The following is an 18120-nucleotide window of genomic DNA, read 5'->3' as shown; positions in this document are numbered from 1 at the left end:
CGTATTTGACCCTCTCAACAGTGTTATGAAGTACATACGTATTATTATCCCCATTTTACAGAGGAGAAAACTGGGGCTATGAAAGGGGAAGAAAATTTCTCAAGACCTCCGTTGTTTATAAAATGACCCCAGATTGAAACAAAGATTTTTGAGTAAATTATTCCCAATTCCTCATGATCAAGACACATTCTACCAAATGGTCTCCCATCCACAACTATCCCAAGTTAGTGACCCTTTTCTCACAGGTTCTAGAACCAACCAAACTGAACCTACTGGGAATATCCTTGGAATAACTAGTGCTTCTAGCCCTGAGGGGGGACTGCTACAACTGCTTGCAGGTCTGAGGCGTCACCTAGTCACAGCCACAGTTGGGGTCTGGTCCCCGCTAGCCCTGGCAAGGGCCAGTCTTCCCAGCTGAAGCTAAAGCGTGAGGAGACAGTCTGTTATTACAACCATTTAAAAACAACACGTGTACAAAAACAAACAAAAAAAACCAAACAAACCACTTTATTTACAGTTGGAAACTTAAGCAGAAAATCTTGGGTTCTGAATCTGTGACACTTCCAAGGTCTCTTGATCAAAAAGGGCAGCAGCAGGCAGGGAAGCAAACACAGGGGCCAATCCAGATTATCTTACTCAAGAGCGTCACCCAGAGCAAGGGAAGGCCTACAATGGCAGAGACATGGAAGTCTGTTAGGGATGGAAGAGATAAGCAGCTCAGAGGCACTAGAAGGGGACTTTCATGAGAGACAACACCCCCGGCTCTTCTCAACACTCCTAATCTTCTTTTCCCAAAAGAGCAGAACTGGTCTCTTGCCCTAGGTCAGACCTTTGGTTCCCCAGGGTAAAGTTGAGAGGTATATTACATAAGAACCAAGAAGAAAGAAACTAACATTTATGGCCACACATATCATCGCATTTATTTACCCTTCAGAACCTCTGTGCAGTATATATCGCCTGTAGTTAAGTAAAGGAGAAAACTAGAGTCCCAAGGGGTTTAATGGTTTGACAGTGATGGGGCTTCCTGGTCTACTTGGCTCCAAAGTCTGTGTACTTTTTGCCAGACCTTGACGGCTCTCTGTGGAACTCTAGAACAAAGAGAAATCCTTCCTCCTTGCAGGTTTTGGTCCCAGGGTTATAGAGAAAGTAAAGTCACACCCTGTTTATGGCCTTGGAGTTAGCTTTACTAAAAGAACAGAATGAGTACACTCAGAAACTATGGTCTCCCTCTCCCTAAACATAGCCACACCCCTTTTCCTCCAGGGGACAGTGAGTCCTGGTGTCCTACTGCAGGCTCAGACAGAAGTTTAACCCTGGGCCCCCAAGCAGAATGTACAAAACTGCATAGATGTGCTTTGTAAGTTCCATGGTGCTCCAGGATCTAAGCTGTATTGTAGACCAGGCACTGTGTTTGTCAGTCAGCATGGTCTCTGCCTCAAGGAGTTCTGTTTAGAGAAAACCAAGTGAACACATTTGTGATATGCTGCATTAAATGATGTGTAGAGAGATGAATCAAGTGCTGTGGGAGCACCGAGGAAGGCGCCGTTGCCTGGGCCTAGACCTGGGAGGAGATGGAGTAACCAGGGAGTGGCTGACACACCGGTATCAGCCACATGCTCCTCGGAGCAGCTGAGAGGAAGGAGGATTTGTTAAAACTATGTATATACAGTATATATTTCTCTTATAAGATATATGCTCAATATAGAAATTTCAAGCATATACACAACAGTAGGAGCAATGGGAAGAAAGGACTCTGCTATCTCTACATTGCAGAAGTAACCATTACTAACACTTGGCTATATGTCACAACAGTAATTTCTGAAAGAGTTACTCAAATATACTAAATCTTGACTTTGTCACTTAATGTACCCTAGAAATCTGCCAACACATACACATCTACCTTTAAGGCCATGTAGTATTTTGCTGATGTGGTGTACCTCAATGTTTGAGACCTGATTACGAGGCTGGGAGCTCTGCCTTTGTACTGGATCGAACTGGAATACAGCCATTTTCCCCTCCCCTCCCTTTTTTAGCTGGCAGGGCGTCTGTCTTTCAGGGCAGGGAACAAACAGTGTCACAAACCCAGCAGGCATGCAAATATTTGCTGCCAAATCTCTGGAGCTCCCTAGACCCGTATTTTCATGTGGAACCTGTTCTCTGGCCTGGACTGCTGCAGTGGACACCTCCCTGGCCTCAGCTTATCCTCCACATGGCTGCCAGAATCATCTTCAGAATAAGGAAGTCCAATCCCCAAGTTTTCCTGCTCAAAATCCTCCAGTGGGTCCTCTTGGCCTGGTTCTTTTTGGAGGGCCAGGCTCCCTTTTGAGAATCTGGGGAGTACAAAAGACTCTCACCCCCGGGGGAAAAGGGTGCATACTGTCTAAAGCCTACCTCAGGATAACATATGAATGTCTCAGACTGCACTGGTTCTCACGAGTGGCCCTGGCCTCCACCCGCCTTGCCTCGTACCCTTTGCTTTTCTTTCATACCTTTCTGCTTTGGCCATATGGAATTATTAGCAGTGTCCCTTACACTTTGCCCGTGCTGTTCCCTCTGCCTGGAATGCCTTCCCATTTTAGCCACCCGAGACATTCCTTCTTTCCTGTACTCAGCCAAAGCATCGTCTCTTCTGTAGTCTTCCCAAACCACTCCAGGCAGACACAGGCATTCTGGCTTCCCTGACTTTTTCCAGTCCGGTGCTTTACTCTGCTGTAATTGTCAGTTTCCTCAAGAGACTGTGAGTTCCCTGAAGACAGGAACTGGGCTTTTCATATTTGCAGCCTCATACGCAGCATGGGACCCATCTCAATTAAGTAGTGCTTAGTTGTGGAAGGAATGAAGGACCGATCCGTGTGCCACCAACATGTCTTTCATAACCTTCCTCTACAGTAACACATCACATCGACAGGTAATTCCAGGAGCTGGGGGACAGTGTCCTAAAGCTCAGTAATTCCAACAGCACCGTCACCAGTGTCCTCATAACCATCATCCACAAGTACAATTAATTTGTAACATAATCACAACTTTAATAATGCCTTACTGTAAGTTATAATAACTGTAAAATTATGTGTTGCACTAATTATGTATTCTTTCTAAGGTGCAAATGCTAAAAGATATTCATCACAGGACTACCTAAAGCAGTGTTACCCACATTTCCCTGATAAGAAGCATCTGAGGTGCTTGTTACAAACACAGCATCCAGGATCCTAACTCAAACTCACTCACTCAAACTCTCCAGGGGAGGGATCTGGGAATTAGTAGGTTTAACAAATGCCCCCGAGTGATTGGATTCTTAGGGAAATTTGGGAAACAATGACAGAAGAAAGCTATCTACACCTTGCTACAGGCCCCAGATTTGTGGATAACTGGAAGGGCAACAATTCAGACTAGCTGGGCTGCCAGATGCCACAGCCACTCTCTATTCCAAGAGACGCTCTGGCTTTCAAAACAGAGGTTCCACCAGCCCTCAAGTGGTTGTAAGTAGCAAAGAACCCAGTTCAGACTAGAGCAGGCGAACCCTGAGGGCCAAGGTTCACTTATGTATACCTAACCAAATTCCTCACAAAAAGCTTTCACAGGACCCATGGAGATTAAAAAAAAACCATGGTTTCTACATCTAGAGTTGTACAGAAACTTCATCCTCACCAAAACCAAAGTCAGGACCCTAAGGCAAAACACAGAAGTTCTAGAAGGAAGTGCTTCCTAGGGAAGTACTGCTGATTAAATCACTGTACCTGTCTTCTATCTCCATCCCATCTTCTTTTATTTCCAGTGCCTAGGCACAAGGCCCCACATGCGTGATTAGGTGATACTTTGATTTGAAGGCAGTAGATTCCTGCTGGACCAGGGCCACCAAGAGAGGATCTCCTGGGTCTTTTCTGACTGGAATATGGTGGCTTCTCAATGAGAAAGCAGGCTCTGTTATTCCACTATCACCTTGCCACTCAAAGTCAGCATCAGCATCTCCCAAGTGCTAGTTAGAAATGCAAAATCTCTGGCCCCATCTAGACCCACTGAACCAGAACCAGCATTTTAACAAGATCTCCTGGTGATCTGTAAATGCAGTAAAGTTTGAGAAGTACTGTTCAACAGGGCTTGAAAACAGCCTCTGTATTGGCTGTCAACCATTATCCTGCCCAAACAACCTGGGAGAGCTGAAACACTCCCATGGGAATTAGAGATGCTTATAACTTTAACAGCTAGGAAGGTAAATAATGGGATGATACTCCCATACTCCCTGGGGAATTAATCTCTACTTTTCCTTACTTTCTCCCACATCACATTACTTAGAAACCCAAAGCACCTAGATTCCCTAACACCTTAAAACTCATGATAAGGATTTTTGGTAAAGTTAAATGAGATCATTCAAGTTCTTAGCTCAATATCTGAGCACAAGAAGAATAAATAAATGATAGAAGATGTAATAAATGATAACTACTATTATTATATTGCCCCTAAGTATTACCTATGAAAGATTCAATCCTGAGCAAGTCAGGGGTAGGAGACTGAATTGGAGGTACTATATTTAAATTTAATTAAAATTAAATAAAATAAAAAATTCAGCCCTTCAGTCACGTCAGCCACATTTCAAGTGCTCAACTGTCACATGTGGCTGGAAGCTGCATGATGGACAGCACAAACACAGAACATTTCCACCACCACAGAGAAGACTTTCTATTGGACAGTTCTGGTCTAGAAGCCTCTGGAACATCAAATGGCCCCTGTGGGATCTGTTCTGCTTGGGTTGCAGGCTGGGAAGAGAGGCTTCCATGGGGGCAAAGGTTTACATGCCCTTTGTTATTAAGGGATGAGGAGGGGAGGGTTGTGAGCACCACCCTCAGAAATCAAACCCCCAGCAAGGACTGCCACTAACTTTCTGTAAGGGACTCAGAAAAACACAGAAAAAAGGCCCCAAACAAAAAATTTCTAAACTTTATTCTTTTTTTCTTTTAATGTTTTATTTTTGAGACAGACAGGGATGAGCATGAGCAGGGGAGGGGCAGAGAGAGAGAGAGAGAGAGAGAGAGGGAGGGAGACACAGAATCTGAAGCAGGCTCCAGGCTCTGAGCTGTCAGCACAGAGCCCAATGCGAGGCTCGAACTCACAGACTGTGAGATCATGACCTGAGCTGAAGTCAGACACTTAACTGACTGAGCCACCCAGGCACCCCTAAACTTTATTCTTTTCATCTCTGTCCTCCAGTAGTGATCAGTGGTCAATCCTTAAAAGGAAAAGGACCTGGTAGCTTAACTTAGGTTCAGCAAAGAAATAAGTGGGATTAGGAGGGAAATGCCAGCCACTACTGAAGGGGGACACCAGGTTGAGAGCTAGGGACCTCTAGTACTGATAGGAGAGACAGCTCAGGGTGTCGCCTGTGCCTGAGAAGGGACCATCTGGCTGGACAAGAGAGAGGACCACGTGCAGCTTCTAGCACACACTTGTGCACGCCTGCCAGCATTTGCTAACATCAGTTCCCTGCCTAAAATGCCTGACATTCTCCCTCTCTATTAACTCATGTAGTAAATTTTTAATAAATGCCCGCAAGTGCCAGATGCTATGAACACAAATTAAGTCACATAAAGAGGTATGTACAGTCATTAAAATGGTCTGACATTTGACTACATCTCCATTCAGAAAAAAAGAGGCAGAGAAAAGAAAAATAAATTCTAGATAATTTAACTATATAAATAAAATCATAGAAACATTAGAAAAAATACAAAAGACATTATGATTTGAGATACTAAGGACCTTCTTGAATAAGACACAACCACAAAAACCATAAGAGAAAAGACTGATAATTTTGACCGCATCAAAATTTAGAACTTCTGTTTAACAAAGAAGATCACCAAAGTTAAGATAAGCAACACAATGTTAGTTTTTTGCTTAAAATACATTCTGGACAAAAGAGTCACGACATATAAAATAAAGAACAAAGACTCAGAATTTGTAACTATTCAAATCCTAAGAGAAGGGTAAAAAAAGCTATATGCTACAAACATAGTATATTGTCAGGTTTTCTTTTTTTAAGTTTATTTAGAGAGAGCGAGCGAGCAGGAGAGGAGCAGAGAAAGAGAACCCCAAGCAGGTTCCACACTCACGAAGTGTGAGATCATGACCTGAACCAAAATCAAGAGTTGGACGCTTAACCGGCTAAGCCACCCAGGTGCCCATTTTTAATTTTATTTTTATTATTATTATTTTTTAATGTTTTATTTATTCTTGAGAGAAAGAGAGACAGAGCATGAATGAGGGAAGGGCACAGCGAGAGAGGGAGACACAGAATCCGAAGCAGACTCCAGGCTCTGAGCTCTCAGCACAGCCTGACATGGGGCTTGAACTCACAAGCCTTGTGATCATGACCTGAGCCGAAGTCGGACGCCTAACCGACTGAGCCACCCAGGTGCCCTAACTTTTTTAATGTTTATTTATTTACTGTTTTTCAGGTTGATACTTTGTAAACCGCAAAGTGGTAGGAGGAAAATGCCCTAATAACCCTTTCTCTTTAGATCCTTACAATAAGCCTAAGAGATAGATATTATCTCCATTTGACAGATGAGGAAACAGGCTCAGAGAAGGGAAGGGATTTCCCTAAGGTCACAGAGAGAGGAAATGGGCTCAATCCCCAAGTTTTCAAGCATAAAGTTCTTTCCCCTAGATGGTGCTGACTTCACTAAGGACTCCTAACCAGGAGGAGAAAGACACACGTACCTGATCAGTCTCGCTCTGGACTACATCTCCCCACACTGTGAGATCACCACAGGTAGCTTGGGCTTATTGTTGGGGCCTGTGGGAACATTCTAGGAGAGAAGGCATGGTGGAGATTCATCGACTTACACATGCACTCACCAAACATTTACTGACGCCTGCCAGCCCCTGTACTAAGGACCGAGGACTCAGAAACTGAAATGGTAACAGTCCATGCATGTCCTAGCAGAAGGGTATAGATAATCCAGATCAAAAAGAAAATGTACAACATTTAAAAAAAATAGCAAACCTATGACATATAACAGTGTAATAAGTTATAAGAGGGAGTTTATACAACAGGGCAGAGGAAGCAACTAAAGTGCTGCTTAAACAGGTCAGGGAAGGATTCACACAAGAGAGGACATTCGAGCTGGGCCTAGAAGGACGAATGGGATCCCACCAGGAGGAAAAGAAAGAAAAAGAGCATTCCAGTGGCAGAAAGAACATGAGCAAACGTTCGGGGGCAGAAAGCAACAAGAGGCAGGAATGTGTATGGCATATTTAGAGAAGAGCTAGTGGCCTAACGTGACTAGAACATGGAGGCAGCAGTGGCAGAAGAGGCTGTGGAGAGACAGTGGGGACCAGGTCATGAAGGATCTTGAATTCAATGCTGAGTAGGACTTTATCAAGTAGGTGAAGGGGCCACCAGAGGCCGAACCTCAGTGTGCACCAGAGGCAAACTTACAGGCCAAGATAACAGAGGTGGGGGTCCTTTACTCCTGTACTCCCTCCCCCTTCCTGAGGAAGCCCATGCAACTGGAGGCAGTAAACACTGGGCCTAACACACTGGAGCCATCTCCTGGCTCTCCAGCCCCTCCACACTAGTCAGGTGCTACGGGACCAGAATGGGCGAGAGAGGAAATCAAAATAGGACTCACCTCAATCTTTCGCATCACTAGAAGTCCATCAATGATTTTTCCTGTGGGAAGAGTACGAGCTGGACTTTATTACTCTCATTTGCAGAGTATTTTCAGCTTGCAATGTCCACTCTTATCTATCATCTCATTTGATCTTCATACGACCATCTGAAAATTGGGACTTGATGGAAGTGAAATGATTTGCCCAAGATGACAGTTCATAAGGAGCAGAGTACTAGGTCTGAGCGATTGCAAAGCCCCACTGTACCACGCTGCCTCTGTAGGACATTTCTTAAGTGATACCATCCGGGTCCACCCCAAACATACGTATCACCCAAGTGGTTGCATTCGACATCACACAGCCCTCTGCTCTTCCCTCTAGCTCCCTCCACCTCCCATCACTTCCGCCTTCCCTGCTACTGCCAGAGCAGTTACACCAGGTGGGCACTCTCGGTACTGGAGTCTGGGGGCTGGCTCCTTTGGACGTCCCACTCTGGGTGAATGGGGCCTGGACTCCAGGACAGGAATAGGACTCACCAAATACTACGTGTTTCCCATCCAGCCAATCACATTTAGAGCAGGTGATGAAGAACTGGCAGCCATTTGTACTGGGACCACTGTTTGCCTGACAGAAACCAAATATACCTTCAGTGAGTTTTCCTGGCCATGCTAGCCGAAGGGTGAGATTCCCCCAAAGAGCCTATAGCCCTGATTCCTTTCTTTCAGCAAACCTTACCGAATATCTACTATAAGCCAGTTCCTGAGCTAGGATCCAAGGATACCGAGATAAATAGGATACACAATATCTGCCGTCAAGGAGCCAGATTCTTGAATAAATGTACAATTCCCCTGCAGTGTGAATTTTTATTAAAGGAACAATTGTTCATGGGGCCCAATTTGCTGTATTTAATCCAATACTGGTTAGAACTGGATTACAGTTATAAACTAGATACCAGTGAGAAAAAGCCTGTTGCCTATGCCATAAACTGAATAGCTTTGTACTGCATCATAACAATGGTAATAAAGAAGTTTAAGAAGGTGCGAGAAGTTGCTACACTAGTGCTGTGCTAGGAAAAAAAGACTACATGTAATCAATGATGTTTGCTTTTTACAGCTACACCCAAATCTTTTATTATTGAATTTTACAGGAAGAAGTATTTTTTTAATTGAGAATCTGAGAGTCTCCTCCCCTGAAATTCTTTCTGTATCTTTACATTTCATAATGCACTGTAAAAGAACAGGCAAGTATTACAATGCAAAGTAATACTTTGTAAAGCGAAATTTAACTTTCATAGGAAGTGTACTTTCATACTTTACATGTTGATACTACTAAACTGCCTTTAATATGCTAAATTCAGATTTCTGTACATTAACAAATCCAAGTTACCTTTTAAAAGCACTGCCCTACTAACTCTGTGCACATTTTATTGCATACTTCCCTTATTTTGGAAAAAAGGAGTGGAAAATGGGAAACTTAAAGTACTACTAACGGCACAGGTCTCCTAAAATTAATATGACTACAGCAGCACTGGAAATTATTAGATAGGTCACTAGCAGTAATTGGATGCTTAATGGATTTAAATTGGTTGATTCTGTGTTCAACCGTGCAAGAATAAAAATGTGTATGAAATACATTAAAGACACTGTCCAGGGGTACATTCTCATTGGGGATTTTATATTATACTTAGAAATTCCCCATGTGAGCGCTGCCTGAGTGGCTCAGTCGGCTGAGGGTGCCTGAGTCAGCATCAGCAGGAGGGCGCTGTGGAACAAGGGCTAGACTTCCCAGACTCCCAGTTCTTTCCTTTCAATCAAGCTTTCCACCAATCAATCTACCTAAGTAGCTGCTTGCTGTATAAATATTTATTAGCAAACAGGCAGGAAAACAGTCCCATATGTTTTTATAGCTCAGGGGACACGCTCTGCCCTTAGCCACTCGTTTATTCATTCTTTTAGGCAGCATGGCTTACTACTTTCGAGAAGAAGCTCTGGAGCCAGGTGATGACCTAGCTGGAATCCCAGTTTCACCACTGAACCTGTGACCTCAGATTAGTCACATAACCTCCCTGTGCTTCGGTATCCTCATTTGTACCCATTTCAAAGGGATGTTGAGAGGATTAAAACAAATTAATGCAAATAAGGTGCTTGTTGAGTAACTGTCCAATAAATGGTAGCCATCATTCTGATTATCTTTCAGTCATTCATGTTTATAGGTATCTACTCAGCACCTTTCAGTATCAGGTAGTAAGTAAGGCTTGGAGATCAATGAGGCCCTGTCCCTGCCCTTGAGGAACTCATGATTTAGAGGATGGAAACAAAAACAAGGACATTACACGGTATGTGAAAGGACAGCACAACTTCACCAGTGTCAGCCTGAAGGGGGTAGAGACCAATGTTTCCTTCCAGTTTTGAGTCCTCCATAGATGCTAACAGGTGGCATGCACCTAGAGGGTTCTAGGCCTCCTGGCAAAGATCCAAGCCCACCTAAACTACTCCTGCAGCATTAACCTGCACTTGCCTGGCCTGGCTGTCTGAAAAAAGGGACTTGCACACTGTTTGCTAGGCTTAGTGTTGCCCAGTTCTCATGGCAGCCTCCTTCCTGGCTTCTCTGCCCCCAGCTCTCCATTCCCATCTGCCACTCACACTGCAGCCAGGGTCTTCATTCTAAATCACAAAGTTGATCAACCCTGCTCAAAAAAGCGTACACCTCTCCATAACCTGTGAACTCAAGTCCACACACTTCATCCTTATTCTGGCATTTAAAGCCCTTTAGGAGCTAGACCCACCAGTCTCTTCAGTAGTCTCTACTGGCCCTTCCCCCTCCCCAAGCACATCCTATGTTCTCATCACCTTCCTCACCTTTGGTCCCTTGACTATGCCACCCTGCCATTTCATGGTCACACAGCTTTGCCTAGGCTATTTGCTCAACTTGAAATGCCATCTGGAATAGAGCTCCTTCCAGAACTCAAAAGCTCTCCCATCTATGAAGCTGTGCCTGACCCCTCAAAGTAATTACTCTCATTCCGTGGGGCCCTCACGGTACTTTTACATACCCTAAGGTGTCCTCATCTTAATACACAGTGGCATGAATTACACTATACTGGACTTGTCATTTTGCATGTGTGATTCCCCCATTAGATGTTAAGTGTCACAAGGGCAGGGATCAGGTCTGTATCCTTGTACCCTACCCTGACCTGATACAAAGTGGGTGTCGGTAAACCTTCACTTGATAAAGGCCTGTGTAGATAAGTGGAAGGGGAGGCAAGAAGGACAGAAAGTGTGCCTGTAAATATTGAGTCTGGGAGAGAGAGTGTGGGGAAACTGCCAGGGAAATGGGTGATGAGGGGAGGCAGGGAGGAGATTGGAGAGTGAGAGGGAAGGAAGGTGAGACGGGTAAGGAAAAATGAGGGCAGAGTGAATACGGAGAAGAAGGGGGAGCGATCAGGAGTGGGTAGATGAGGGGGTTAAGTGGGGCAGATAGGGAGCTGAGAAAGGCAAGTGAGATGTGGGAGTGGGGGGTCTAAGTAGGAAGGGGTGCCAGGCCGAGGGAGCGAGAGTGGTCAGCGAGCCCAGAGGAGGACCAGCCAGGAGGCAGCATGACTGGGAAGTCATCTCGGGACGCCAGGGTGGAGCACCAAGTGCATGGGCGCCATGTCCCGACAGCACAGCTGGCTGCACTCCGAGCGGCAGGGCTGAAGGCTGAGCCGCACACCCTCGCTCGAGCGAGGTAAGAAAACACACATCAGAGTTTCAGTTTTGCCCGCCCCCCCCCCAAAACTTCCAATGCTGAGAGCCCAGCCCAACCAAGTCAAAGCCGACTGAGGAAGGAAGTAGGTGTGGCAGAGCTGAGTCCTGGGACAAGTGAGAGAAGTAAAGAACGAGCTTCCATCCCAAGAGATGGCACCGTGCCTCAAGGGGCGCCCACAGACCCGCTGGCTACAAATCTAACCCAAAACCTTGACTGGCTCTCACTTACCATGGAAAGCAGGCCTGGAGCGGAGTGCCTAAGTTTAAAATTTTCATCTGCAAATGGCCCCCGGTAAATACTGGCGACTCCAGTACCATCTCCCTGAGCAGAGAGAAAGGACGTGTTAGCAAGTGTTGAGTGTTGGGCTCCCCTTCCTTGGGCCCCCTGGAGGAATGCTGCTGTACCGTAGCCAACTTTTTGAAGGTGCACTCTTACTCCTGAAGGTCACTTTGGGAGCCACACCTCTCTGACCCTGTCTTATAATCAAAGCCGGCCCTGTCCCAGGCACCTGCAGCTCACAGACTGGCCGAGGCATCTCACAGATTGGGTAAAACAGGTCACAGCTGGGCCTCTAGAAAGCTCAGTTAAGACAAGGCAGAGTAGGGAACAACAGTGTAGTGATCCCATACATAATCCTTGCCACTCCCAAAGACTCTCATGCCTGTTATCAAATAAAATTACCCACTTAAGTGCCACTATCCCTGCTCCCCAAAACTGCAGGTTGATGGGCTCTTGGAAGCCTAGTCTGTATGGACACCACCCTCTTGACCAAAGTTGATTGATCCAGGAGAGCACGCCTAACTAATGCAGGGCCAACTAAAGTTCCTTCTCTGGGAATCATGAAGGACTGATGCTCTCTTTGATGTTGAATGTGTATCATGTAAACCTGGAAGCCAGCAGTGACCATGCTCTGCAAGGTGGACTGGAGAACAGAAAGAGAAGGCAATACACAGGTGTAGAGAGCACGAGAGAAACAGAGAAAAAGGACTGCCTTGGTCCCATGTGGCTTTCCAGTTCTTAGTTCTGTTTCTTCTTAAACTAGCTTAAACCAGCTTTATTTTCATTATCTCTTTGCTCTTCCAGTAACCGTGTGGAATAAGCGCTATCATCTTCCTCATTTTTCAAGTGAGCCAACTTATGTCAGGGTAGTAAAGCAACTTGACCACAGCCATATTTGCAGTACCTTAAACAGAATCCCTGGGGTCTAAAGCTAATAATGAGAAGGTGCCTGCCAAAACCCAATCTCTTCCAGCCAAAGAATATTGGGTGAATGGTAGAGAGGGAAAGCACCGGCCTAGGGCAGAATCAAAGGGCCCTTATTGGGAAAAAGATTATCAAAGGGTATTAACATAAGCCAAGGAAGGAAGAATCAAAATCAAAATCAAACCTTTACTTGACTAAAAATTATCAATAAAACTAAGCTCTGTATGGTGGAAAGGCCTGGATGTGAGTTCCAGGTCCATCATTTATAAGCTGGGAGAGTCACTTCCCATCGCTGAGCTTCAGTTTCCTCAACTATCAAGTGAAGATGAAATCACCTGCTCTTTACAGCGTTGCCATGGAGATCGAATTAAACAGTGTCTGAGAAAAGACCTTGCAATTGATACACAATTATATAAATGTGAGCTATTATATCTTTAACTCCACATAAATACCTACATATATACAGAAGGAAGAGAAAAACAAGTTCATTTCCAATTTCCCAACAAACCTGGGGGACAGATCAGTTACCACATCGTTCTCTATAATTACACTATCGGTTGCTCTCCAGGAGCCAGAGTAGGGAAAATGACAAAATTAATTTTCAGAGAAAATAATAGAAGGCAACTTAAATCTTTTTACCACAGTGGATTGATCAAATAACTTATCTATTCATAATGGAATATTAGGTAGCTATTATACAAAATGACTTAATGACAAGGGAAAATGTAGATAATTATTAAGTATAAAAAATTAAAATATATACGTGATTTTAAGTCTGTTAAGAATTATATTTGACACACATACACGTGCAATGATGAGACTGGCAAATGTAAACTAAAATGCCAAGAATATATTCCTTGAGAAGTGAGATTCCTTGAGAGATAATTTTGCAATTTTGCACTCAGAAAAAAAATTATTAAAACAAAGAAACACATATTCTTGGTCCAACTTTAGAAGGTCTCAATACCTACTTATTCTGCTTCTTGCTCATTCTATTTTTTCTTTCCTAAGAGTGGCTCTGAACAATTGTTTCTTGCTGACACAGCCTCTGGCTGACCAACTGTACTGTCTGATTCTAGAGCTATCAGCAAACGACTAGATGTGCCTGGCAATGATGCAAGAAGTTGGTCCTGGCCCTCTTAAGACAACATGGCAACACAGGAGCCTAGGGAAGAAAGAAAAGAAGGCAGAGAATAGATTCTTAGCCCTTCTTACCAACTAACAAAAAAGTATACAGTCACTCAAGCCCTACTACCATCAGTTATGGCCAGGGATTGCAAACTGAAATGCCTACAGAGGCAAGTGACATAAATAAGGAAAGCAGGCGGTAGTGGCTGTGGTGAAATGGCAAGGACACACGCTATTTAAAGGGAGCAGTTACGTGATTCCAAACAATTGTTGCTATGTGAGAAACACAGGCCTAATGCACCTCTATTTTCCCTTCTTTAGAGAGAAAACTCTGGAATTTTCTGGTGAAATTTCCCAGTTTTACAACATCACACACATGAAACAAAGCATATCTGAAAGCCTGATTTAGCCTAAAATCTGCCCCTTTGTAACCTTCCCTAGATAGGAAAAAGACAGGTCTTCAAAAACTCCTAAGAATTAGGGACACCTAGGTGGCTCAGTCGGTTAAGCATCGACTTCAGCTCAGGTCATGATCTCACGGCATGAGTTCAAGCCCTGCATCAGGCTCTGTGCTAACAGCTCAGAGCCTGGAGCCTGCTTCAGATTCTGTGCCTCCCTCTCTCCCTGCCCCTCCCTGCTTGCACTCTGTCTCTCTTTCTCTCTCAAAAATAAATAAAACATTTTAAAAAGTTAAAAACAAAACAAAAAAAACTCCTAAGAGTTAAATAAATATACCTATGAAGGAGAAAGAATGTCTTCCAGATCCAAGAAAATCCCAACATGACTAACCAAATGATATAAATAAGAAAGACCATGCACACAAGAGGTTGGCCAAGGACAAAAGTAGGTTTAAGAAGAAAAGATATGGTTTATTCAACACCTGCCAAGGTCAGAAGAAGGAAATGAGACTTGGTATGAGAGACACAGGTAGTCTGGTCAAAAGAAAGACATGCTTCGCAGTGAAGAACTATTCCACCAGGCTCTCCTAGAAAACAGAGGAAATAACCCTCCAGAACAATCTACCTCTGATGCTCTAATTCTTTGTCCACTAATCAGTTTCTGATGAAAAACTCAGCTTTCCAGGCATTGTGATATGAGGAATGGAAGGGAAATGGGGCATAAGAATTTAGCTCACTGGAAAATGACTTACTGCCATTTAGAAATTAACAAAAAAAAAATTTCATCTGATATCTATCGAAGTTTCATGTGACTAACTAGTTTGTGTCTCTCATGAATCATCTATAGGTGTGCTGGAAAAGTTCAGTTCCTGGCCCTAAAGGGCTAAGATTTGGAAGTCAGTGACTCAATCAAAAGGCTGATGTCTATCATCTAACGGTTAAAGAGTAGTAGCCAGCAACCCTAAAGGACATTCCTATCACCCCCTCCTCCTTCAAACTTGGCTACTGTTTTCAAGCCTTAAGACTGGGCCCTGTAGTAAAAACAGCAGTAGCAGCAATAACAAAAAACAATATTCCTATAGGTCTTTGATAGCAAAGGAATAGTACTTACATTAACAAAATCCCCACCCTGAATCATGAAATCCTTTATGACCCTGAAACAGAGAATTAAGGATCCTGAGAGAAGGCTCTGCGGTTTAGAAAAACATTGATTTAGTCATTATACTTTAGATTAACATTGATTTAAAAATAAAATGTTTATCACTTTGGCTTTTAATAAGCCTTCAAATAAGCTTTTGAGTTCACAAAACCATTCCTTCTCAAGATCTAGGAATTATCCTATGGTTTTATTTTCCTCTAAAGAGACTAATCCCCTAAGGAAGTAATTCTAAAAGCCTGTAGGGATAGCTTGCAAAGGACTTACCTGTGGAAGGTGCTCCCTTTGTAGCCTATTGGAACCCCATCTTTTCTATAACCAAAAAGAAAGAGACTTGGAATGATGACAGGTAATCATAGGCCTTTCCAGTTTACCACACACTCGAGCCAAGGGACTCTCCTAAAGGTCAGGAGAACAGAGACAAAGAAGGCAAATAAACTGAAGACAGACCCATGGCGGTATTACCTATTACTGTCACCAATAATCATTCAAGGCCTGCCGGTGGTTCCCCCCAAAACCCCACTGCAGCCCCAGGACACGCTTCAGGAGCAAGCAGAGAAACCAACCACGTCTGAGACTTACCTGAATTCTCCAGTGCAGAACTGTCTGAAAGAGAAAACAGTGAATGATTCAGTCACCATGACATCACAGCTGAGAGCGCCCCTAATATAGGAGGTGGGGGTGGGGTAACATTCGCGCCAGCAAGCCCATCAACTGGCCAGCCGACGTCCAGACACTAAGCATAAAACTAACAACATATATTGACATGGGAACAGTAAAAACGGTGACTATTCAGACAGAGCGATACAAAGGGGACTCAGATCTCAAGGGCAATGAGTGGACGGATAGAGGCAGGCAGACGATTCCGCAGACCGGTCCAGCTTCTGCTTGGGTTAATCTGGCAGAGCTGGAGCATCATCTTCTTACCTAAAATTTTCGGCCGTTTTAGGCACAACGTCGGCAAAGAGCTCGATCTTCATGCGGCCAACTTCCTGCAAGCGGCAGGAGACGGTCAGAATGGCCGGTCCAAGACCACCGAGGACTCAGCCAGCAGGGAACAGGAGGGTCCGACCCCTCTCTCCCGCTTGCCGCTTGGTCTCTCCCACCTCCGCCTGCATAGTCTATCCTCGCGTGGCGCCCATTCCCTCCCCCATAGGGGCGCTCAAATGTGAAAGACTCCTCCTCTCCCTCCCTCGCCCCCGCCCCGCAGGTCGGTAGGTTCTGGTCCAAGTAATGCTATCTGGCTTCTCGAGTCCGCTTTCCCTGGGTGGGTGAGATCTTCCTGGCTGGCCCCGTGCAGTGTCCCTTGGCGCGGCGGCTGCCTGCACCTCACCTGGCCGCCAATGCTGACATCAAAGAACACCACAGGATTGACAGGGCTTGAATTTGCCACCGCCATGGCTGCGACCCGGAAGCAGAAGTCGGGGGCGCCGGGTTCCGGTGAACCTGTTCCCCGCTCAGCCAGTTTACTCTCCGGCGCAGGCGCGGAACCCACCAACCTAGGCCGGGTCCCGCCCCCGGAAGCCCCGCCCTGCAACCCCCTGCGGAGCGCTCTCTGCGTCTCTCGACGAAACTGGGCGTTGCGGTGGTGGCTTCGGCCAGGAGTGGCTTCGGCTGGACTTCTAAACCGCTATACGTGGTGTTTCTTACCCCCGCCTATAAGTCAGTGCGCCCTACGAAGACAGGAATGTTTGTCCTCGGCGCTTAGAACAGCCTGACATAGGTACCCCTTCTTTTAAGGCCGGACACCAGTTGGGGCACAAGTTTCCACTTTTGTCACCTACAATTCATTCCTGCAGAGCAGCTAGAGCTTTTTTTTTTTTTTTTCCAGCTGGAGCTTTTAAAATTAATCTGCTTATAAATCATTCCTGGCTTTCCATATTTAGAATAAAATCCAATTCCTTACATACAAGGGCCTATATTACATTATCTGGCCCCGCATACCTGGAGCCAGATAGGTATGATATTCAGGCCTTTCTGTCCCTCGAGGTCACGGAGATCGATACTGTAGAGACCTGGTAATATTAACTGTCTTTAATACTCTTCTAGGTCTTAATGGAGGTAGGAAGTGCTCCTTATACTTCAGGTCTCAGCTCAGATGTCACTCAGAAGGGAACACTGGCACTCAGTCTAAAGTAGCCCACTCTTTCAGATGCATCACTGGTTTATTTCCTCATGCCAAATTTGTCTGTCTTTGACAGACTATAGATGAGCTATAGTGCCTACTATTGACTAGCCCATAGCAGGAATTCAGTAAATAGATTCGATGAATTGAGTGAAAGAAGGTGACCTTGGGTAAGGTTTGGAGCCAGAGCATGTATCTGATAGAGCTATTATGTCTTATATCCTTTGATCATCCTTTCTAGGTCAATGGTCTGAGGAAGCAAGGGTTACATGTAAAAATTCAATGTCTCAACTTATATCTTTTTTTAATTTTTGGTTACTTTTCCCTTCCCTTTGGTCTCCTTCTCTATCTCCAATTGAAGAGGAGGAGAATAAGGAGGGAAAGGGGCAGGAAGGGAAGAAGGAACAGGAATCACCCTTCAGTATACTTTATACTATTTTAAAATAATTTTTTTAATTGGTAATATCCAATGTTGATGAGGTTGTGGAAAGACTAGTATATTCAAACTGCTAGTGAAAATAAATGATGATATCTAGCATTTGTTAAGCAGTTGCTAAGTTCTAAATGCATGCATGCTTCACTTCATTTGGTCCTCACAACTCTATGGGACAGGAATGACTATTGTTCTCATTTTATGCATCAAGAAATTGAAGCTTGGAGGTTGACTATAGAAACATTATGTTGACACAACTCTTTTTAAAGCAATGAGATAAGTGATATACCAAAACTATATAACATTTGTATCTGCTGACCCAATTATG

At 44.5% G+C, this 18120-nt stretch overlaps 1 protein-coding gene across 4 annotated transcripts; it reads right to left on the bottom strand.

The window, feature by feature from the left end:
* Positions 1 to 488: 488 nt before the first annotated feature.
* PPIH (peptidylprolyl isomerase H) lies at positions 489 to 16727 on the bottom strand. Of its 4 annotated transcripts, none has more exons than XM_019835942.3 (10): positions 16568 to 16726; positions 16162 to 16226; positions 15817 to 15840; positions 15502 to 15546; positions 15190 to 15232; positions 11578 to 11670; positions 8139 to 8226; positions 7623 to 7663; positions 6709 to 6797; positions 489 to 690 (listed from the first exon to the last, which is right to left on the bottom strand). In XM_019835942.3, exons 1-9 carry the CDS (start codon positions 16631 to 16633, stop codon positions 6729 to 6731), a joined length of 534 nt encoding a protein of 177 aa, XP_019691501.1. In that variant the 5' UTR covers positions 16634 to 16726; the 3' UTR covers positions 489 to 690; positions 6709 to 6728.
* Between the last annotated feature and the right edge of the window lie 1393 nt (positions 16728 to 18120).

This window comes from Felis catus, chromosome C1 (genome assembly GCF_018350175.1).
Source record: "Felis catus isolate Fca126 chromosome C1, F.catus_Fca126_mat1.0, whole genome shotgun sequence".
NCBI classification, from domain to species: domain Eukaryota; kingdom Metazoa; phylum Chordata; class Mammalia; order Carnivora; family Felidae; genus Felis; species Felis catus.
Note: the sequence above shows the minus strand (reverse complement) of the source record. Positions and strands in the feature narration are given on the sequence as shown.

Coding starts and splice junctions, on each gene's coding strand:
- PPIH (XM_019835942.3), bottom strand. CDS start 16,633: ATGGCGGTGGCAAATTCAAGCCCTGTCAATCCTGTGGTGTTCTTTGAT. Junction 15,841..16,161: donor AAAACGGCCGAAAATTTTAG/GTAAGAAGATGA, acceptor TTTCTCTTTCAG/ACAGTTCTGCACTGGAGAAT. Junction 15,547..15,816: donor TTCTGCACTGGAGAATTCAG/GTAAGTCTCAGA, acceptor TTTTGGTTATAG/AAAAGATGGGGTTCCAATAG.